At 38.3% G+C, this 23,597-nt stretch overlaps 2 protein-coding genes across 2 annotated transcripts; both read right to left on the bottom strand.

Annotated features, from left to right (window-relative positions):
* Positions 1-434: 434 nt before the first annotated feature.
* On the bottom strand, positions 435-1,149 carry LOC110697747. Its single transcript, XM_021875152.1, has one exon. The coding sequence runs from the start codon at positions 1,041-1,043 to the stop codon at positions 573-575; it is 471 nt and encodes a 156-aa protein (XP_021730844.1). The 5' UTR covers positions 1,044-1,149; the 3' UTR covers positions 435-572.
* A 10,849-nt stretch (positions 1,150-11,998) lies between these two features.
* LOC110687000 lies at positions 11,999-12,379 on the bottom strand. The gene has a single exon (XM_021863662.1). The coding sequence runs from the start codon at positions 12,377-12,379 to the stop codon at positions 11,999-12,001; it is 381 nt and encodes a 126-aa protein (XP_021719354.1).
* Between the last annotated feature and the right edge of the window lie 11,218 nt (positions 12,380-23,597).

Genomic DNA, 23,597 nt, shown 5'->3' with positions numbered 1-23,597 from the left:
TTTCCAAAGGGTGAAAACTGTTACAATACTGCAGAACAGGGGACTATTTATATGGGCATCAGTTAAAAGTCTACTAAACAAAGCCAATTTTACAATGCTATGATCTTACCAAAATTGTCAACCTGTGGTCTAGTTTATGTCATTGTTTGGGTCAGGTATCTCCTTTAGCCGTCTTTTAGTCGTAAAACCAAGTTTCTGGTCGGTTTGGTCTGTTTTAACAGGCCGGCTAAACTTAATTAAGCTCATAACAGCTTGTAAAGTGTCAGCAAAACTTATCATAATTAAGCTCATAACAGCTCATATGCAAGAAATCTTGAAGTTTCGAAAGAAATTCTTTAATCACATCAGCTAATCTGATGGGGATGTTTGCTATCTGTCACATTATCAACTACAAGCGAATATAATCAAAGTAAATCAATTGAAATCCAAATAAATACAAAAATAAATTCAACTACTTAAGTAGGTGAAATTAGTGAAGTTTATGATATATCGTTTGTAATATGTTGGCAGTAACATTACAACTCTCATACAGTAAGTAATACAGTACAGAATTTTACTAACACTGACAAAAATCAGGTTTTTTGAGGCTGAGAACCCAAAATGCTATTAACAATAGAAGTAGCAATTAGTACCCCTAAAAATTCAGCTCCAGCAACTACTCCAGCTTGAGCTAACCCACTAAAACTCACACTCTCAGCTGCACTTTCAATCCCTTTCTCTGCAGCAACCACTCCCTTCTCAGCTGATTCGATCCCTGACTCGACTGTGTCGATCCCTTTCTCGACTGTTTCGAAGCCTTCCTTGACTATCTCCTCTGCCTGCTCCAGCTTCTTTCGCAGCCCGAACAATGGAATGTCCTTGGCATTGGCTGATGGTAAGTCGACTGCTGTCAGCACCGTTGTTGCGGTGAAGATAAGGCAGCCTCTACGGGTAGCTGATGGTATATGCGCCGTTGCGCGTGGTGGGGGGGTGGTGGTGGTGGAGGAGGTGAGAGAGTTGCGGACTAGCTGATGGGGATGAACTAATGAGGCTGTGGATGCCATGGCTTTTCCTGCCTTATTTTCTTCTGGTGGTGTTGTGTTGGTGGAAAGGGAAGTGAAATGGCTAATATTTTTTGCGGTTTAAAAGTGTGTATTGAGTTGCCTCAAGTTGAGGATATCATTTGTCCATGTCTACTAGTCTACTACTCGTAGGCTCCATTCACTTCACCGGTTCACCTTATTATTTTTGAATTAAAATTATTTTTATAAAATTGTAGAACTTAAATTATTTTTACTGAATTGAAATTAATTATTATTACAAAAAAATTGTAGAACTTAAATTATTTTTACTAAATTGAAATTAATTACGAGTATTATTTTTATTGATTTTCTATTATATTTCTTCTTTTAAGATATTGAATTTTACTAAATTGAACTTATTTTTAATTACTGAACTGAACTTATTTTTACTGAATATTTTTTTTAATAGGTCATAGTGCAAAACTCTTTATCATGAAATCTATATCTATACTATCTATTAAAAAACGTTACTTTTGTTATTCAAAAAAAAAATAAATAATAAAAAACGTTACTTTCAAATTTTCATAATAAGATTAAGATGGAAAAAGGTGTTTTTTTTTTTTTTTTTTTTTTTTTTTTTTTTTTTTTTTTTGCAAAATTTCCAAAATAAAATTAAACAATTTTATCTTCATTTTTTTTTTGGGTGAAGAACCTTACCTTACTTGAGTACAATTTAAAAAAAAAAAAAAGAAAAAAGAAAACCCTACTTTTCTTTTGATCTGCATCTATAAATACTTACAAAACAATAAATTTACGCCAAGCCAAAATTCTCGATATTCTCCTTTCAAAAAAAAAAAAAAATCTCGATATTCTTCTTCCAACCCAATATACGAGCAGTGCTATTATGGATGTAGAGGTCGTCATGGAAAAAAAGCCAACCACAATCAATGATCTTGATGATAAGTTATTGATTGAGATTTTTGTTAGACTTTTCTCTTAAGAAACCATAATTACATGCAAATTTGTATGCAAGCGTTGGTTAATTCTACTATCCAACCCTAAATTTCTGATTCAATTCCTTAACCACAAGAAAAGGCAACAACCCCTTTTACAACAACAACTACCATGGACCTTTCTAGGCTTTTATTCGACAATTCGACTCGAAACCAAGGATGATGCCAATGATCACTCAAAGGAGACCAATTCCCTAAATCATAAGGTATTTAGTTCTCCTAAATTTAATCTCAACAATTGTCTTCCTTGTCCGGTGAAGGTTGTTGCGGCATTCAAGGACTTGGTATTATGTTTAGATCTTACTAATCATAAGCAATACTATATATGCAATCCGCTAACTAAGCAATGGGTTGTTCTTCCCTTGACTCCTTCGCCTCATGATCCCGAGCTATCTTGGGCTACTTTGTTGTGTGAAGATCCTTATTATAATGACTACAAAAGTCGTATCGATTACAGGTTTAGGGTTGTGGCTGTTCATCCTATACCTAAGAGGTACAATATAAAAGAGGATGATCCTTTCAAAAATTTTAACTTGATTGTTTTTTGTTCTGGGGATTTCCAATGGAAATGTATTGATCTCAAAGTCCCTTTGCCTTTGAGGGCGGATGGCAATATTAAGTGGATATCCGCTAACCCGCTCCACCCGCTTAAAATAAATGGACGAAAACCCTAATTAAATGGATGAGAAGCGGGTGACGGATGAAGCGGATGATGGATCGGATCGGATGTGGATGATACACTACTAGAAATAGGCCTATTTTCGACGGACTGGTTCCGACGGATATGTAATTCCGTCGGAAAACTCAAAAATTCCGACGGAATAAAAATCCGTAGGAATATATGGGCTTTCCGACGGAATATTCGGTCGGAAATTACATTTTCCGACGGAAATTTCGGTCGCAACATATTTAAAAAAAAAAAAAACAACCTCCTTGAAAACTAAAAACCCTAAATCCCCCACTTCACTTTTCCGCCCCTAATCTCTCTTTCCCCCTTCTCCTTCTATCTCTTCTTTCATTCTCTCGGTCCTCTTCTCTCTCCTCTTTCCTTTCACCTTCTCATTCCTCTTCTCTCTCCTCTTTCCTTTCACCTCTACCACCGCCCCCCTTCTCTTTCTGCCCCCCTTCTCCTTCTTTTTCTTTCTCCTTCTATTTCCCTTTCGACCTCCTTCTGTCTCCATTTCGATCTCCTTCTGTCCCCCTTATTAATATTTTCGTTCATCTTCTCTCATCTCTTTCACCCACCTTACTACCACCGTTCCGCCGCAACAACACCAACAACATCCGGCACCAACAATGACATCAACAACGAAGGTTTTGGGTCAAATTCGACCATGAAAACTTTAGATCTAGATTTTTCATGGTCGAATTTGGCTTATAAACCCAATTTCGAGGTTATTTTTTGTCAAATTAAGGTATTTATCTTTTATTTTCTTAATTTTGATTTTATTTTGTTAATTTTGTTTTGGGGGTTTTTTTTTGAAATATATGGTGGTGGTGGTGGTGGTGGTGGTTGGAGTTTCGATTTTGGGGGTTGGGTTGGTGATGTGTCGTAAGATTTTTTTTGATTTTTTTTTGGGTTGCGGTGTCGTGGTCGACAGATCTAGGTACGTGGGGTTTAAATTGGTGCTGAAGGGAGGGAGGTGGTGGTGGGTAAATCTGGGTTTTGATTAGGGATTTTTTTTTTTTATGTTTGTTTTTTTTTTTGCGGTGGGGTGGTTTGGCGGTGGGGACTGGTGGGGATATAGGTCTGTTGGTGGGGTGGTTTGGCGGTGGGGACTGGTGGGGATATAGGTCTGTTGGAGGTGGTTAAACGCCGTGCCGGTGGTGGTGCGGCGTTTTTTTTTTTATTTCGGTTGTAATTGTTTCCGACGGAATTCCCGTCGGAAATTTACGACGGATTTTCCCAGTGCCGAAAATTGTCTTCAGACAGAAAATTCCGTCGGAAATTCCGTCGGAAAAGTGTTTCCGACGGAATTTACGACGAAAAATGTCATTTTTCCTACGATGCCTTTTCCGACGGACCAACACCGACGGAATTCCGTCGGCGACGGAATTCCGTCGGAAACCCGCGTTCCGACGGAAAACAGGTTGTTTCCAAGGAAAAAAGTCCGTCGGAAAATGGTCTTTTTCTTGTAGTGACATTTTTTTCACCCGCTAACCATCCACCCATCCGTTTAACATATATTAAATTTTTAATCAAAGAATTTTACTAATAAAATATAGAATGTGCAAGAAATTACTTGTCTTTTTTTTGTTGTAAATTAATTTTTCAAACAATATGTTGTTATTTTTTATTTTTTATTAATAAATTAAAAAAAATTATTATATAAATAAACGAAAATTAAAGTTTATGTGAGTTTTTTTTTTTCCATTCTAGTACTCATCCATTTGTCATCCGCTCCACCCGTTTCATCCGCGGATGATGGACGAACGGATATGGATGATGGGTGAAGCGGATGACAGATGGATGTGGATGGAGCAATTAGGATAATGGATGGATGCGGGTGAAGCTCCACCCGATCCAAATCCTATCTATTGCCATCTCTAGCGCGTACCTATTATGATTCCTATAATGTGCCTTTTCTAGGTTTGCTTTGTAAGGGGATGGTTTGTCTTCGCTATGCTTCATATTTTGGAATATTCAATCCATTCGATGTCACTCCTAACTCGAGTGGCACTCTTGATGCAAGAATTGTACCATTACCTTTTCGAGGAAAAACCCTCTTAGAATGTGAAGGCCAGGCCGATTGATTTTAACATTAGATTCTTTGTTTTACCCCATCAGTGATGATGGGGATAAGTATAGGTAAAGGGATAGGGATAGGGATAGGGATAGGGATAAAAAGCGGTCCATCCCTGAATTTGATTCCAATTCTTTGTTGTACTCTCTTAGGGGCTAGGGCTAATGATAGAAAGCGGTCCATCCCTGAACTTGATTCCAATTCTTTGTTGTACTCTCTTAGGGGCTAGGGCTAATGATAGAAAGCGGTCCGCCCCTGAATTTGATTTCAATTCTTTGTTACACTCCCCTAGGACTTATGAAAGAAAGCGTATGGCAATATCAATGACAAATATAGAGCTGGATCTCAACAAAGTACTTGAGGAGAATAATAATGAGGTAGGCAGTCGTCTAAGCAAGATTTTCATAGAGTATTGTGGCGAGGGATCAAATTCAAGATGGTGTTCAAGTCGTGTGATAGGGATGCACCCAAGTAATAAGTGTTTGCTTTATTTGGTAACTTGTGAGGATGAGGTGCTTTTGTGCGATATGGGGTCAAAGTGATTGAAGTCTTTGGGTACATTGCCTCCGAGTTTTTTAAAGTCATCCTGCTGACCTACGCCAAAACTTGAGCTCCAATACTGGCCAACTCCAGTTCCTATAGTCCTCTGATCAATCTCATAGACATTAATGCGAATGGTTGCTATTTTTCATGTCCAATCATCTTGTTTATTATGTTTATCCTATTATATTTGAAGTAATTTTTGGAGGAAACATTTGGTACATACCGTAATTAAACTCTTTTACGGAGTATGAATTATTGTTTCTTGTTTTTTGTTTCTAAATCTACAAGTATATTGCTTTTGGTTCTTTCTCAAATTAGTCAAATAGCATTGTTGTTAGCCCGTAGTAGTACTACTACACATGGTGGGAGTGGGATTATATTCTGGGGTGGGTGATCGAATTTTGCTATTGTTCTTTTTCATGGTAGGGGTGGAATATATTATGGGTGGGCCCATGCACAATTGGATGCCAAAATCCACTGACCATGCACCAAGTGAGAAGAGAAAAATTATAGACCCCCATAAATGTTGATGCTCTAATGGATGTATGTATTCTATGTAACCAACATTAGTAAATGAAAATTTTGTCAAAAAAGAATTTTTAAGTTCACTTGTGAGAACGGATTTTATGTTAAAAGTGACATGAAAGAACTTTATAAGCAATTTTTTCTTTTAAGAAGAGACCTTGTAGTCAGAAAGTGGGAGTTGACCACCGGAATCTGACGTTGACGACATGTGGGAGGCACGTGATGTTTTTAATGTATAATTATTTAATTTTCAAGCCAAAAAAATTGTACAGATAAGGTTTTGAATTTAAAGTCTAAATTATATTGGAAAAAAAATTACTAAAAATGTCTTATTTTGCATGCTTAGAAACACCTTGAATCCCGTGCCATTATTTTCAAGGAAAAAAATTTTCGACTAGTACATCACTTGATGTTACAAATTTATTCATAAAAAACGAACCCACTTCTCATGACATTAGACAGTTCACAAAATCACAATTATGTACGTACATATAATGCTGAAATTCTATAAGAAGTCTCATAAATTTATTCCTAGCAATTGCATTTCTAAAAGTCAATTATGTACCTTGAGGTAAAAGATGTCTTAGTCTACCATCATGTAGGATTCTGAATTTAGGAGGGTAGTCCGTCTCACAGATAGTTGTTAGTCTCGTGATGTATATCACTATTCGATCTATCACCTTAACAATCTGATCAAATTTTATGGGAATCACATATGTAGTGTTTGATGTAATTTTGCGCTGTAAAGTCATACCATATGTCTCTGGCACAAGGGAGCTGCCCACACTATCAACAATAAGCCGTGTGACAGGGTAAAGTCGTATCCCCTAATCAAAAGTAATTCCTAAATCCTCTAACTAAAGTAGATAGGGAAGTAGGGTCGAACTCCACAGGGAAACAGATCTTTTCACTCCTAATTAATTATTATAGTCTAAATTATCTAAGTAACCAATATTTTTGGGAATAAATTCTATACTACGAAGAATAAGTTTAGGGAGGAAAGAAATAATAATAAGGAAGCCTAGGGTCACAGGTTCACCAACAATTAATATTCCGGGATAGAACGAAGTAACTAATAATTAACAATGCACAAATAACATGATTAACAGGCTCTCGCAATTTACTAATCATCATAGATCCAACAGGCTCTTGCAATTTACTAGATCTAAGTTCCTATTGAAAATAGCCTTTAATATTAAATTAACATCTGCTCGATTCATCAATTCAATATTGCTAAACATTCACAATCAAATTACATCTGCTCGATTCATAATCTAATTGCAAAGAATTAAAACAATTCAATAAGAAATTATCATGCAATATCAATAATCAATAATAACAAACTATCCCTTCATATTAATTATGGATCCCCATAAACCCTAGAATGAAATTACTCACGCATCATCATAACTAAACTAATCAAATAATCAAATAAAGGCATAATCAAAGAAGCAAGTAAAATAGCTGAAATTAAAAGAGAAGAAATTGTTACCAAAAAGAAATCTGGAATTAATGGAATAATTAAGAACAAAAGTTGAGAGAGAATTTAAGAGAGAGAAAAATACTAAGTAGAGAGAGAAAGTCTAAGAAAGAAGGTAATATAAAAATTCCGTACCAAATTGTACTTAAACGTTTCCTAAAACAAGATTTAAAACTAAACTTAATCAGGTCTTCTAAAAACGCGCGCCCGATCGGGCGCGCCTTTTTCTTCGCGTTCTTCCCAAGCAGCATCGCCCGATCGTGCTAGATGCTTGCACGATCGGGCGCATCTTAGCACGCACAACACAAAAGTCTTGCCGCGCCCGATCGTGCTAGAGGTTGCCCGATCGGGCGGTTGCTTCTCCTTGTGCTTGGACTTCGATTGGGCTAGATTTCTCGGCCCAATCCGGATTTCCTCTCGGGTCTTGAATACTTGGTCCAAATGCCTCGAGATCCCAATTACCGAGCCCTTAATCACCGGCTCTCACCGATCCTGGGCTCCAAAAGTGGTCGTGTCCTTCTAGCTTCCGTAGTTGATCCATAAAGCCCGGGAAAATGCTCCAAGAGTGCAATTTCCTGTAAAATACAACTAAAACTACGAAAACACTAGAACACACAAATTAGTAATAAAAGTGGCCCGAAAGAGCCAAAAACACTACTAATAACGACCAAGGGACGGGGGTAAAACACTATATAAAATGGACATATCAAACTCCCCCAAGCCAAACCTTTGCTTGTCCCTAAGCAAAGAGCTCATCAATGAACATATAAAACATACTTCACCCCAATAATCAAATAAAAAACCAACGATTCAAGGCAAATCTAATGAACATGCTTCAACATCAATCAATCTTATTCATCTAATCACCCTTCCTCCCCAACAATTGTCAAGTAGAGCAAACCACAAGAGCATATAGAATTCAAGACTAGTGCTCACACACTCAACTCTCATTTATGTGGCAAGTAAAAGATGTACTCGATCGCTCTCCAACCAACCCCTTTATTGTGAACGATGCCCTCCCAACTCACACTCTCGTGTGTATAAAAACAATGAACACTCATCCTACTAGTCGACTCGAAATATGCCAAGTCATAACTTGCATTGATAAACAACACTTTCACATTTACATAACTTCTATGCACAAGGTCGGAAGGTCTTTAAAGCTTGTAATGTAAGGCTAGGGTAAAGGTAGGATAAATTTGGGATTATGTGAGAGAAAAGCTATGCAGTAAGGGAGCCAAATCCTAACAAACCCTGATCAAAACAAATGATGATCATACATCTCCATCAACATAACTAACTCCAACAAAAATCCACCAAATACAACTCCAAACAACATAAACAAACCCATTACTTACAAAATTCACTCATAAAAATATGATAATGTAGAACTTTGAGTGAAAAACAAACTTTGAACTCATTCTCTTCTTTTTTTTTCTTTTGAACAACCTTCAAATAGAACATTTGAGCATTAATAAAACTTTTTCTTTTGCTCTTTTTTTTTTCTTTTTAACTCATATTGGAAATTTCAACTTTGAAACACAACATATCAATATTTTCCAATCAAAAATCAAATAACAAACACTCTTCTTCTATTCCCACATTGTGCAAATAATGTGCACACCACAACTCCCTCATCTCACCAACTAATAGCTCCCCCAAGCCAAGCTTGGGACTAGTAACCAATGGGCTCATATAGGCTCGTAATGTGGCTAAATAAACAATAAAAGGGCACAAGCAACAACATGGGTAACAAGAAGGGAACAAATGTATCTAAATACTCTGAAGGCCACCTAAAAGAATGAACGCCTTCGTCCTCCTCATGTGCATAATAATAAGTCATGAAACACTACTCATAGTTGCAAATCAATACTCAAATTCATTGACATACCAGGAATTATGGAACTATCACACATTTCCTAACCAAATCAACCAGTCAAGCACTATATTCACAAATAGTTGGAAAAATTGACTCATGTTTAGGAATCCAAGCAATTAAACTTCAAATCATGACCAACAAATCCACAATGCTCATTATCATTAACCAAGAATCAAAATAAATTTTCTCAAGTATGGGGCACAGGGAAGTATGATTCATAATTCATTGGAACGTATTTTTGAATTTTTTTATTTTTCAATTTTTTTTGTATTTTTCATATATAAAAAGGCAATAAAAACTACACTAGAAAGCAAATAAAAACTATACTAGAAAGCAAATAAAGAGAGAAAAGGAAGAGAATTACCAAGTGAAAGAACACCCCCTAAGCCAAATCAAGCAATGCCCTCATTGACTTGGGAGAGTAGCCTACTCTTCATCCTCATCCATCCTCGAATAGCCCTCTCCGTGGCTAGAATCGGCTCCTCCATGGCTAGAGCCACCACCTCCATAACCCGAACCACCTGCAAAGTAGTTAGGGTTTAATTCCCCCCAAGCCCACCAAAAGGTACATCGGTCCCATAACCATGGACCGATGAGTAGTCGACATAGGTACCAAAGGCACTTGGGTTCGTATATCCACCTTGTGGATATTGGAACCAATCAGGGACAAGTGAATCGGGGGGAATAGCCCCCCGACGGGCGTAGTCATTATACATGGGGTATAAACCCCTCCCTAGGTTCCTCTCCACGTACCCTACCCTTCGATCTAGAGACCCTACTCTAGTATCCAAATCTCTAACCAAACCCTCAATTCTCCCTTGCCCCGTCTCAATCCGATCTAATTGGCTCCTAAAAGCCGAGAAGTCATAAGGGGCGTTGGGGTCTATGTTGTAGTTGGTAGAGGAAGTGGGAATATCGTATGTAAAGGGTTGAGGTGGTGGATAATGTGGTGAATGGTGAGGAGGTGAGTGGTCAATGGGAGAGTGATGGGGTTGAGGTGAAGGTTGAGGTGGTTGCACCTCACCTTGACCGTTAAGCTCAAAAGTGTAAGAAGGCTTCCCCTTCTCAAATTTGGTCAAGGTGGGGTGGGGTAAAGTGAAAGCATTATCTCTCCTACCGGATTCCCGTTGAATCACCCACCAAGTCTCCCCTCCCATGACATTAACCTAATTAAGGCCACCTAGATAGGGTAGGTCCATAATAGTTGGGCCGGATACCTTACCATCATCGTTAGGGACAAAGCTAAGGTGTTTGACCGCTATATGTGTAACTAGGCCACCAAAGTAAATGGGTACCCTAGACCTACCCGCCTCGGCCGCATTGGCCACCCGTTGGAAGTGGTTGGCCATTTTATGGACTATATTAAGCTTTTCACTCCTAGGGATCATGTATGACCCTAGTAATTCAAGCTCATCCAGCCTAACATTGGCGGGTTCATGCCTTCCAAAAATGGTAAGACCAACAAACCGTTGCCAAATCTTTGGCACGGGATGTTGTATCCAAGTGCCTTTAGCATGTTGGAGGTTCAAATTGGGATCCCCCGTAAGGGATTGATAGACAACGGCAATGTTGTCTTGGGGCGGTTCAAGGGGCCTATCCGATTTCAACTCAAAAATTTTACCAAATTCTTTCAATGTCAATCTAACATCATTATTGAATAAACGAAATTGAACATGAGAAATTAAAGCATTTGATTTTATGACATTAAAACTAGAAACGAATTCTAAGGTTAAATAATCATAAGTATCGTAATGCATGTTAAAAACCTCTCATGCCAACTCCTTTGAATAATTTTTCTACATGCTTATCAATTCCTAGTCTAATAAGGGTAGGGTGATGAATGAACCGAGTGGGAATTACCTGCCTCGTGATGAGGTTAAGCATCCTCTGTTTTTGCTCTTGGGTGGTGATGACCACCCTCTCCCATCCCGAAATTTGCAAATTCGGGTCGATTCTCGCCTCTTGTTGCCTAGAGCCTTCCCCCCTTACCGTTCTTGATCTCTTGAAAGCCATTGAGATTAGAAAGTGTAGGAATTGGGTGGTTTCTCTCTCTTAGGGTTTAGAGAAAATTGAGAGAAAATGGTAGAAATTGGGTGTAGATTGTAGAGAAAGATGAAAGGATTAGAAATATGTAAAAAAATTTGAGTTTTAATGGAAGGATTGGAGAAGATCTTGAAAAATAAGTGAGTTTGAAGGTGTAAAAATGGAGGTTTTAGAGAGAGAAAGTAAAGGAGAAGAAGATGAAATAAGAAGAAAGTGAGGAAAGAAAGAAGAGGAGAAGCTTAAAGGGGACGGTCAAAAATAGGCGCGCCCGATCGGGCGCGAACACGAACGAAAAATTCGCCCTATGGCTCGCCCGATCGGGCAAGCTTCGCCCGACATATCTTTTCCTTCACTCGATTTGCGCCCGATCGGGCGAAATTTGCTCGAGGTTCTAACTGCACTTGCGCGCCCGATTGGGCGAAATTAGCCTCGATTCCCATCTCTCCTTTCGTGCTCGATTGGGCAGCCACGCCCGATCGGGCGAAATAAGGCTCGAATTTTAACCTTCCTTGCGCGCCCGATAGGGCCCGTGCCCAGTCGTTTTCCTTTGCTTTTCTTCGTCTTCAAATTCTTCTAAGTCTTTTGACCTCTTAAACTTATACCTGTACAAAAACACTTATAAACGGTAAAATTTCACTCTCCTCGCCTCTCTAAAATAAAATAAAAATAGATAAAAAGAAAAACTAGCCTAAAAAGCAAGAAATACGGGTTGCCTCCCGCAAAGCACTGGTTTATCTAGGTCCCGCACGACCCTCTTACCACCTTGATGCTCAGGTTGGAAGTGGAGTTAGGAAGGTTTCCTCCACATCTCTACTAGTAGCGCCCTCATGATACACCTTCAGTCGTTGGCCATTTACCTTAAACCCTTCACCCTTGTCATTGACCAACTCTACCGAGCCAAATTTGTTTACCCTTGTGACAGTGAAGGGACCGGACCACCTAGACTTCAAATTTCCTGGGAAAATCTTTAATCTAGAATTGAAGAGAAGAACCTTAGCACCTGGTGCAAACTCTCTTGGTAAGATCCTCTTGTCATGCCACTTCTTGGTCTTCTCCTTGTAGATTCGCGCACTATCATATGCTGACAATCTAAACTCATCTAACTCATTGAGTTGGAGGAGTCTTTTCTTACCCGCGACCTTAGAGTCCATATTAAGCTCCTTGATCGCCCAAAAAGCTTTGTACTCCAATTCCACGGGAAGATGACATGCCTTACCATAAACTAATCTATAGGGTGAAGTACCAATTGGTGTCTTGAATGCTGTTCGTTATGCCAAAGTGTGTCATCGAGCTTCATGCTCCAATCTTTCCTTGACTTGGCTACTACCTTTTCTAGGATCGCCTTGATTTCCCTATTAGAGACCTCAACTTGACCACTAGTTTGAGGGTGGTAACTAAGCCCGGTTATGTGATATACGCCATACTTCTTAAGGAGGTTATCTAATTGTCTTTCATGGAAGTGGGTACCTCCATCACTAATGATAGCCCGTGGAACGCCAAACCTCGGAAATATGGTCTTCTTGAAGAGCTTGGTGACTACCTTGGCATCGTTTGTTGGTGAAGCTATGGCCTCAACCCACTTAGACACATAATCGACGGCTACAAGTATGTAGCAATTCCCATTGGAAGATGGGAACGGCCCCATGTAATCAATACCCCAAACATCGAATATTTCTACTTCAAGAATTCCGGTTTGGGGCATCTCATGCCTCCGCGAAATGTTGCCAGTCCTCTGGCAAGAGTCACAAGCCTGCACAAAAGTGTTAGCATCCTTGAACATAGTAGGCCAATAGAAACCTAACTCACTAATCTTAGCCACCATTTTCGTGGGGCCGTGATGCCCTCCATAAGGTGAGGTATGACAGGCGGTAAGAACGCCATGAGCATCCCATTCGGGAACACACCTGCGAAATAATCCATCTGTACACTCACGAAACAAAAAAGGATCATCCCAAAAATAATGTTTGACATCAGAAAGGAATTTCTTTTTCTGTTGGTAGGACAGGTCAGGAGGTAGAGTACCACCCACTAAATAATTAGCAAAATCCGCATACCATGGGTGTTGCTCTACAACTGCATATAGGTTGTCATCAGGGAAAGAATCATCTATAGGTAAAGAATCCTTACCCTCATCATACCTGATACGTGACAAGTGGTCTGCCACTACGTTCTCTGCTCCCTTTTTATCTTTTATTTCTATGTTGAAATCTCTTTTTATCTTTTATTTCTATGTTGAAATCTTGGAGCAAGAGAACCCAACGGAGTAGCCTTGGCTTTGATTCCGCCTTAGATATCAAATATTTCAATGCTGCATGATCAGTAAAAACAATAACTTTAGAACCAACAAGATATGATCTAAATTTTTCTAAAGCATAAATAACAGCAAGAAACTCCTTTTCCGTAGTGGCATAGTTGACTTGGGCTTCATCCAAAGTTTTGCTAGCATAATAAATAGCATGCAAAACCTTGTCCTTCCTCTGTCCGAGCACGGCTCCTAGTGCAAAGTCACTTGCATCACACATGATCTCGAAAGGAAGGTTCCAATCCGGAGCACATATGATGGGTGCCGATATCAAAGCCTGCTTGATCCTGTTGAAAGCCTCAAGACACTCGTCAGTAAAAATAAATGGGGCATCCTTGAGAAAAAGTTCTGTCAGTGGTTTAGCAATTTTAGAAAAATCTTTGATAAAGCGGCGATAGAACCCCGCATGACTCAAGAAACTTCTAACTCCCTTAACATTAACTGGGGGAGGTAATTGCTCAATCACTGATATTTTAGCCTTGTCTACTTGTATGCCCTTATCAGATACAATATGACCTAGGACTACTCCCTCTGTCACCATAAAGTGACATTTTTCCCAATTAAGGACTAAGTTGCACTCTTCACATCTTTTCAAAATTTTAGCGAGATTAATTAAGCATGAATCAAATGAAGAACCATATACGCTAAAATCATCCATAAAGACCTCCATAATAGACTCTATGAAATCAGAAAAAATGCTCATCATACAATTTTGAAAGGTAGCGGGTGCATTACATAAACCAAAGGGCATTCTACGATATGCAAAAGTGCCATAAGGGCATGTAAAAGTAGTCTTTTCCTGATCTTCAGGGTGAATCGGAATTTGAAAAAATCCCGAATACCCATCCAAATAGCAAAAGAATTTATGATTGGCTAACCTCTCAAGCATTTGATCAATAAAGGGAAAAGGGAAGTGATCCTTTTTAGTGGCGATATTTAATCTACGATAGTCTATGCACATACGCCACCCTATTACAGTTCTAGTGGGAATTAATTCATTCTTTTCATTTGTTATCACAGTCATCCCACCTTTCTTTGGCACTACCTGCACAGGACTTACCCACTTGGAGTCAGAAATAGGATAGATAATACCTGCATCAAGGAATTTCATCACCTCCTTCTTGACTACTTCCTGCATGTTGGGATTTAATCTTCGTTGGGGTTGAATGCAGGGCTTGTAATTTTCCTCTAGATGTATCCTGTGCATACAAAAGTCAGGGCTAATACCCTTGAGATCATCAATATTGTACCCTATAGCCTTCTTATGGGTTTTGAGAACCCCTAGAAGTTGGGAAGATTGTAGGCCAGTAAGTGCAGTACTGATGATCACGGGGTGTAGTTCCTGTTCATCCAGAAAAACATATTTTAAATGAGAAGGGAGAGGTTTTAGCTCAGGTTTCTTGACCTCTGCAGGTTTTGATTCCTGAACTAAATTTACTACCTTCATTGATTCCTTGGGGCTTAAATCTTTTAAGGAAAGAGCCTTTTCAATATCCTGTACCTCATTACCCCAAATGCTTGCATTGTCGCTAGATAAATTCCCGCAGAGAACTTCCTTTAAGGGATCCTTCGCAAGGACCTGTGGCAAGCTATCATCACAAATATCATCCATTATATCAATTATATCAATGTAGCAACAATTTTCCTCTAGCATAGGCCCTTTCAAAACCTTCCCTAAATTGAAAGTAACGTTGTCGTCACCTACAAAAAGGGTTAGTTTACCATTTTTAACATCAATAATCGCTCCTGCAGTATGGAGGAAAGGCCTACCTAATATAATGGGTATTTGTGTGTCCTCTGCCATGTCTAAAACAACAAAATCAACAGGAATAAAAAATTTACCAACTCTGACAAGTACGTCCTCTAAAATACCTAAGCGGTATTTTACCGAATGATCTGCCATTTGCAAAGTTATATTAGTAACTTTTAATTCCCCCATATTAAGTTTAGCGCAGACAGACGAGGGCATGACACTGACACTAGCACCCAAATCACACAAAGCTTTATCAATAAAAACATTCCCAATATGACAAGGGATAGAAAAACTACCGGGATCCTTTAATTTAGGAAGGGATTTGTTTTGCAATAAAGCGCTACACTCCTCTGTGAAAGCTACAGTTTCTACTTCATTAAAGGCCCTTTTCCTAGTCAGAATGTCTTTCATAAATTTAGCATAAGCAGGAACTTGAGTGATTAAGTCAGTAAAAGGAACTGTTACCTGCAGGTTTTTCACGACTTCTAAAAACTTACCGAATTGTTTATCAAGCTTACTCTTTAGATGTCTATTAGGGAATGGAATCTTGATAACTGGGCTCTGTACATCTCCTCCCTTATCCTGCGATTTACCCTGCACAAAAACATTAGTAGGGTTAGTATCTATTTGTAGCCCTGCAGGGCTAGCAGGATTACCATTTGGTATAGAGGAATCTAGATCAGGAACTGGTCTATCTTCCTTTGGCATAGGAGGTCCATCATAATGTGAACCACTCCTTAGAGTGATTGCATTGGCATGATCTGTAGGATGGATAGGTTGTGATGGTAGAGCTCCCTGCTGACGGGATTATAGGGTAGATGAAAGTTGTGCAATTTGATTGTCCATGATTTTATTATGGGCTAGGATAGAATCAATTTGCGCATCCCTACTCTCCATATGCTTCTGCATGTTGGCAAGAATTGCTATAATTTCTGTCATGGCAGGGTCGGAAGATGATGAGGGTGATGCTTGGTTTTTCTGGCTGGATGATAATATTTTTGTTGTGGTGGGGTTTGCTGCTGTGGTTGTTGTGGAGGTGGAGGATTTTGTACATTGGTTCTCCGGTACGAAAGATAAGGATGATTTTTATAACCGGAATTGTAGGAATTGGAATAGGGGTTATTCTGCCTATAGGTTTGAAAGGCATTAACTTGTTCCATAGTGCTCCTACAATCTTGCTCCCAATGACCTACAATTCCACAATTTTCACAAAAAGCTTCATGTTAGCAACAGCAGAAACATTAGCTACAGAGTTAGGAGCAGCAGTAAGATTATCTAATTTCTGACAAATAGATGTTAATTGAGCTTGCAAAAAGGATACGGAATCGACACTATGTTTTCCTTTATTTGCAAACCCTCTCGGATTCCCATATTGGGAATTGTGTATTGTCATGTCTTCGATAACCTGTCCTGCATCATCCACATTTAAATTCATAAACCTCTCACTAGCTGCCGAATCTAGCACTGATCTAGAAGAATTTCCAAGTCCATTATAGAATGCTTGGATCAATTGCCATTGTGCTAGATTGTGGTGGGGGCACTCTCTCTGTAGGTCCTTGAACCTCTCCCAAGCCTCATATAACGCTTCGTCGGCCTCTTGAGCGAAGTTCTGAATAGCACTCCTTAGCACCGCTGTTCTCTCTACAGGATAATATTTATTATAGAAATTCAAAGCAAGAGTTTCCCAGTCAGTAATACCAAGTGCAGTTCTATTCAAACCATTAAACTATAATTTTGCTTTGCCACATAATGAAAAGGGAAAAAGAATCTCCCTGATTTGGTCTTGCGTGACCCCGGCTTGTCTAATGGTGTTACAATATTGGCAGAAATCTGCGATGTGAAGATTAGGATCTTCACCCTTAGCTCCGTTGAACTGCTTCCTCTCTATCATAATGATAAATTGGGGCTTGATCTCAAATTGAACTCCATCTAGAGCCGGAGTGGGAGTAAGGTGCGGGAAATCTGTGAGCTTCGGTTGCGAGTAGTCACTGAGTTTCTTCTGGGCCGTCATCTCTGATTCTGAATCTAAAGGAATATCTGTGTCACTAGAATCAGAGGGAGGATCGCGGTGATTATTGTTATTATCACCAGAATCCGCCAGGATTTGCTTGTAGAGATTTTTCTGTCTATGGAAGGAACGTTCGATCTCAGGATCGAATGGGATGTAACCTGATCTGGAACACCTGGTCATAAACAAGAACTAGAAGCAAATATGAGAATTGCCTCGAAGAACTAACGTTCTCTGAGGCAAAAAGGGGATAATCTAGACTACAAAAATATAATCAGAAAACAAAAATAAAACCGTTTCCCCGGCAACGGCGCCAAATTTTGACAGGGTAAAGTTGTATCCCCTAATCAAAAGTAATTCCTAAGTCCTCTAACTAAAGTAGATAGGGAAGTAGGGTCGAACTCCACAGGGAAACAGATCTTTTCACTCCTAATTAATTATTATAGTCTAAATTATCTAAGTAACCAATAGTTTTGGGAATAAATTCTATACTACGAAGAATAAGTTTAGGGAGGAAAGAAATAATAATAAGGAAGCCTAGGGTCACAGGTTCACTAACCATTAATATTCCGGGATAGAACGAAGTAACTAATAATTAACAATGCACAAATAACATGATTAACAGGCTCTCGCAATTTACTAATCAACATAGATCCAACAGGCTCTCGCAATTTACTAGATCTAAGTTCCTATTGAAAATAGCCTTTAATATTAAATTAACATCTGCTCGATTCATCAATTCAATATTGCTAAACATTCACAATCAAATTACATCTGCTCGATTCATAATCTAATTGCAAAGAATTAAAACAATTCAATAAGAAATTATCATGCAATATCAATAATCAATAATAACAAACTATCCCTTCATATTAATTATGGATCCCCATAAACCCTAGAATGAAATTACTCACGCATCATCATAACTAAACTAATCAAAGAATCAAATAAAGGCATAATCAAAGAAGCAAGTAAAATAGCTGAAATTAAAAGAGAAGAAATTGTTACCAAAAAGAAATTTGGAATTAATGGAATAATTAAGAACAAAAGTTGAGAGAGAATTTAAGAGAGAGAAAAATACTAAGTAGAGAGAGAAAGTCTAAGAAAGAAGGTAATATAAAAATTCCTTACCAAATCGTACTTAAACGTTTCCTAAAACAAGATTTAAAACTAAACTTAATCAGGTCTCCTAAAAACGCGCGCCCGATCGGGCGCGCCTTTTTCTTCGCGTTCTTCCCATGCAGCATCGCCCGATCGTGCTAGATGCTCGCACGATCGGGCGCGCCTTAGCACGCACAACACAAAAGTCTTGCCGCGCCCGATCATGCTAGAGGTTGCCCGATCGGGCGGTTGCTTCTCCTTGTGCTTGGACTTCGATTGGGCTAGATTTCTCGGCCCAATCCGGATTTCCTCTCGGGTCTTGAATACTTGGTCCAAATGCCTCGGGATCCCAATTACCAAGCCCTTAATCACCGGCTCTCACCGATCCTAGGCTCCAAAAGTGGTTGTGTCCTTCTAGCTTCCGTAGTTGATCCATAAAGCCTGGGAAAATGCTCCAAGAGTGCAATTTCCTGTAAAATACAACTAAAACTACGAAAACACTAGAACACACAAATTAGTAATAAAAGTGGCTCGAAAGAGCCAAAAACACTACTAATAACGACCAAGGGACGGGGGTAAAACACTATATAAAATGGACATATCACCGTGTATGTGCTTTGAGGTTTAAGATACTTCCTGAATCTAAGCAGTCTTGTTTAGTGGTTTCAACAATCCAATGATACTCAAATTCATCAGGTGTTTCCGCACTGCTTGAAATTCCCATCTCAACAGATACCAATTGTTTTCAAGGCCACATCTAGAGGTGCAATGTAAAAGAAGTCACGTTCATATTCATTCAGCAAACACCAGCCATCATTATCAGCTGTCCACACTCCTGCAGGATCATACTCGTCAGCCTTACTTAGAAAGTCTTTAATTAATTCCAGATTCTTATCCAATGATGAGCTTGAGTCGACTAGCATGTCATTGCCTTCCATCTGGTCTTTTTCTTCATTGTCAACAGAACAAGGATTCAGCACACCCGTCTTGACCTGCAAAGATCACGCTCAAAAGGAAGGCTCTTACAACTGTACATTTCTAATCTAACCATATCAGAATTAACAAATCTACCTCTTTTTGCAGCATATTCTTCTTTTGCAATGCATCATGCACTCCTACAATACAGTACATCAGCTAAACAAGTAGATTTGAAACAATCAAAAGTTTACTGCCTCTCTCCATCCATTTTATAAGTCAAAAGGACTCAGCATCCAAAACATACATATGCTTATTAGTTGTGCTAATAACAGAATTTTGTCGGACACTTAAGTGAACTCAACAAGAAAATTACCTTTAATTTAGTGTAACAAAGCAACTTCCTAGTCTGCAGCAAGTGGTTTTAATTAGCAGTACAACCTAACATGGAAGTGGCCTTCTTTATCCTAAGTCAAGATAATTACCATCTTAGGGAACCTTGGATCCAGCTGTGCTGTAATACAAAATGCTTACTACTCATGTTTCCAACCTTGTCTGTGGGTCCTCTGATGATTGGGGATTCAAGATCTGTTGGCTGCAATTTAAGTTGGTGGAGTTCCAAAATGAAGATATATGCCATGAATAACTTTAAACATAGGAAAGACATGTTGGAGCAGGGACAACAAAAATGCATATATATCAAAGCTCTTGTTACCACAGTAAAACTAAGAATCGATTATTTTACATGTTATTACTTTTGTTCTTGATATGTTATTGCAAGATTCAATAATGTCACCCGAAGAATGTAGTTAGTTTGCACATGTGTGACTCCAATAGTTGTGAACTTCTAAAACTAAAATGTTACTGCATAAGGTTATGGATCTTGTCAACTTTTAAAAAAATTTACTCGTATCATCTTATGAGCTTAAGGATTTCCTCTAAAATAACTTAAATTACTACATACTTAGTATGCATAATGACAAGCACAAATACAAGAGATCATACATGCAAACATATTACATGATCAAAGTAGAGAAGCTTCATCACAATTGTGCACTGTAATGAGAAAGAATATAATAAAAAAGTATAAGCATACCAAATTTCATACTAGTATACCACTACTTTGCTATTTTTTTTTACCTTTTCTGGCTAATATATAATCAATCAATTTTCCAGAATTGAGTAGTTCAACTTCCACTAAAATACAAAGTTTGATCTCCAAATATTCAGCACAAATGCTCATCGCAAACAATAAATCCATATGATAGACACAAAATCAAATTACAACTGAATTTAAACTTTATGCTCACAAATTTATCAATTAACATTCAATTACAACTACTTTGTCAGACATTTCTGGAAACACTTGGCATAAACCACAGCTCACAAACTCAACAATAATAGTGATATTAGCCGATGAAACAATTAACACAAGAATAAAGGCAGATTTTGATGATCACAAAGTAATAATACAAAATTAAACCCTAATTCAAGCAACGAATAATCAGAAGCTCACAAACAACGAAAATTCAATCGATGACGCAATTCACACAAGGATGAAGATAGAGTTTGATGATTACATTGTAATAATACAAAATTAAACCCTAATGTCACGGGTCATCTCCCTTGCCAACCACTTGCCAACCATGGGCGTCATTTGGGTCACTAGGCAACGATCGTGGCTAGGGGGCTTGCCCTTGGTACCCAGGCAAGCACTTCCCCCTAAAGAGCTTTATTTAGCACCTTGTGTAAAATCCCAGTGAACACCCAAGTGACAGTAACACAATAATGGGTCATTTGGAGACCCAAACGAAGTCCAAATGGGCACAAATATGGGGGTCCACCGTATTTTGGGCCAAGGAAGACGATGGTGGTGTCGATTTTCCAAGATGAGGTTCCGAAGTACAAGTTTTGGCAGCAGGTAGTCCGGAAAACGCGGGAAGCTTCTAGAAGGTTCCGGAGCTATCTATGAGGTTCTTTGGAAGATTATTCTAGAGTGAATGACTCTAGAATAATCAAGGAAGGTCTGGTACATCTTAGAATTCTTCTAGGTTCTTCTATGTATGTACATTTGTATGATGAGTTTCTAGAATGTTCTAGGTCTCTCCTTAGCATTCTAGGTAGGAAGCTTAGCTTGTAGAAACCTCCATGTATCTAGTTCCTAAAGAGGTGGGAACTCTCTAGATACTTGTAGTCTAGAACCCTCCATTTGAGGAGGTTAGGAATTTTCTAGAGAAAGCTTGTAAGTAGGGAGGAGCACTATAAATAGGCTCCAAGGCCTCATTTGTACATTCAAGTTGAGAGTAATAGAAAAAGCCTTCCAAAAGCACTTGTGTTCTCTTGTAATTCAACCCTTTCCTTCAAACACTTAGAGAATGTGAGGAAAACCAAGGCACGAGGGTGCTAAGAGAGTGATCGGGCATACTAGCAAGGATGATAGCTTCTGTGCTCAATTGTCTACGATACTTAGTTGTAAATCCGGACTAAGGCACTAGGGGTGAGTGCTTAGTTCAACCAAGGGGACTTGTTAGCACCAAGGGGACGTGCTAGCAAACATATTTGATCAGCACACAAGGACGAAGATAGATTTTGATGATCACATTGTAATAATAATACAAAGTTAAACCCTAAGCTAAGTAGAAATTCAAGAACCGAATTATCAGAAGCTCAAAATCAACGGAAATTCCATCGACAATACGTTTAACACAAGAAATCAAGGATGAAGATAGACTTTGATGAACACATTGTAACAACACAAAATTAAACCCTAAGCTAAGTAAAAATTCAAGCGATGAAGTACCAGAAGCTCAAGATCAACGTAAATTCAATCGATCGAACAAATGATAGCAAATTTCATCTCAGATTTAGCAAAGAAACTGACAATTAACTTTTCAATTTGAAAGAAATTTACCAGAACATCAAATTGTTTCTGAGCTAATTCCTATTCATTCACCAGCTGTGTGACAACCTGAAACGAAAGGAGAAGCAGAGAATTGAACTTAGAGGTGTAAGAATGATCCGAAAACAGAGAAGTAACGAGTATGAATGAGGATTTTTAGAAAAACAACGAGAGATGAACCGCCATGTTTGTGAGATTGGAGAAAGAAACTTGCACTGCAAGATTAGAAAGGAAGGGAAAGGGGAGTTTAAAGTTGAAGGAAAGTGTACAGGAAAAATGGTGAATTGGGATATATATAAGATCGCGGGAAATTTGGGGAAGGAAATGTTCAAGGAGTTTATTTATTTATTTATTTATTAACTTGTACTCCGTAACATAATATTACGTGTGATCCGTGTCACCACTTTAATTTTATTTCGTGATATAAGCATATAAAATTTTGTTAAAGTTATCTTAATACTTAATTAAAATTTACTTTTTATTGAAATTCATTCTATTTACTTAATTTTCATCAATTTGGAAATATGGCTAAGTTAGGATTCAAAAATTATCCGGCTGAGGTTATTACTTTCTTGTATGTATCATTATATAATTCACTATACACATACCTAGTCTAGTAATCTCCAATGAATTTTTTGGATCGTAGGAGGGTCGGGGACTTGCTAGCCCACCCCTGGCTTTGCCCATGTCTGAAATTAAAAAGGTCTAAGATTACAAAATTTGATCATAACACTTCCCTTTTTTAGAAACTAGATCATAACACTTTAGGAACAATATAATATTGTAAGATCTTGTCCACCCAATGCTAAAATAAACTTCAATATTATCCTTATTTGAGCTTGTTTGACCTTACTAAAAAAAATCCCTATGAAATACTTCGTACGTTCTTTTTTACTTGACCTGTTTCTTTTTATCATGGTTGTCGATACACAACTTTAGCCATCAATAACTTTTATAATTTTATTATAAAAGTTATATATTGAGATACTATTTATTTAGACGATTCTAACAAGATCTCACATGAGCATGTTTTTCCTTATCAATAATTCACAAAAAAGACGGTCAAAGAAAAAGTAATGAATAGTGTAAAAGTCAAAACAAATCAAGTAAAAAACAACGGAGGAAGTAGCTCATAATAAGGAGAACATTATAAGATCTTCTCTCTCGTCTGTGAATGTAGGTAACACATTGTTAGTAAACCATGCATTGTTTCGAACCTGATGAATATTTTGCTTCTTAGACGAGGGTCCATAGCATACTAATTGAGTAATTGGTATCTCAAACTGACAAATAGCCTAATTCGTATCTTAGCCAGACTAAACCAGCCCAACAATTTAGAAACCAATTCATACAAAACAGTCCGTTTATCCAAAAAAAAAAAAAAAAGAAAA

This window comes from Chenopodium quinoa, unplaced genomic scaffold (assembly GCF_001683475.1).
Source record: "Chenopodium quinoa cultivar QQ74 unplaced genomic scaffold, ASM168347v1, whole genome shotgun sequence".
Classification (NCBI taxonomy): Eukaryota; Viridiplantae; Streptophyta; class Magnoliopsida; order Caryophyllales; family Amaranthaceae; genus Chenopodium; species Chenopodium quinoa.
This window is presented reverse-complemented; position numbering and strand designations above follow the sequence as displayed.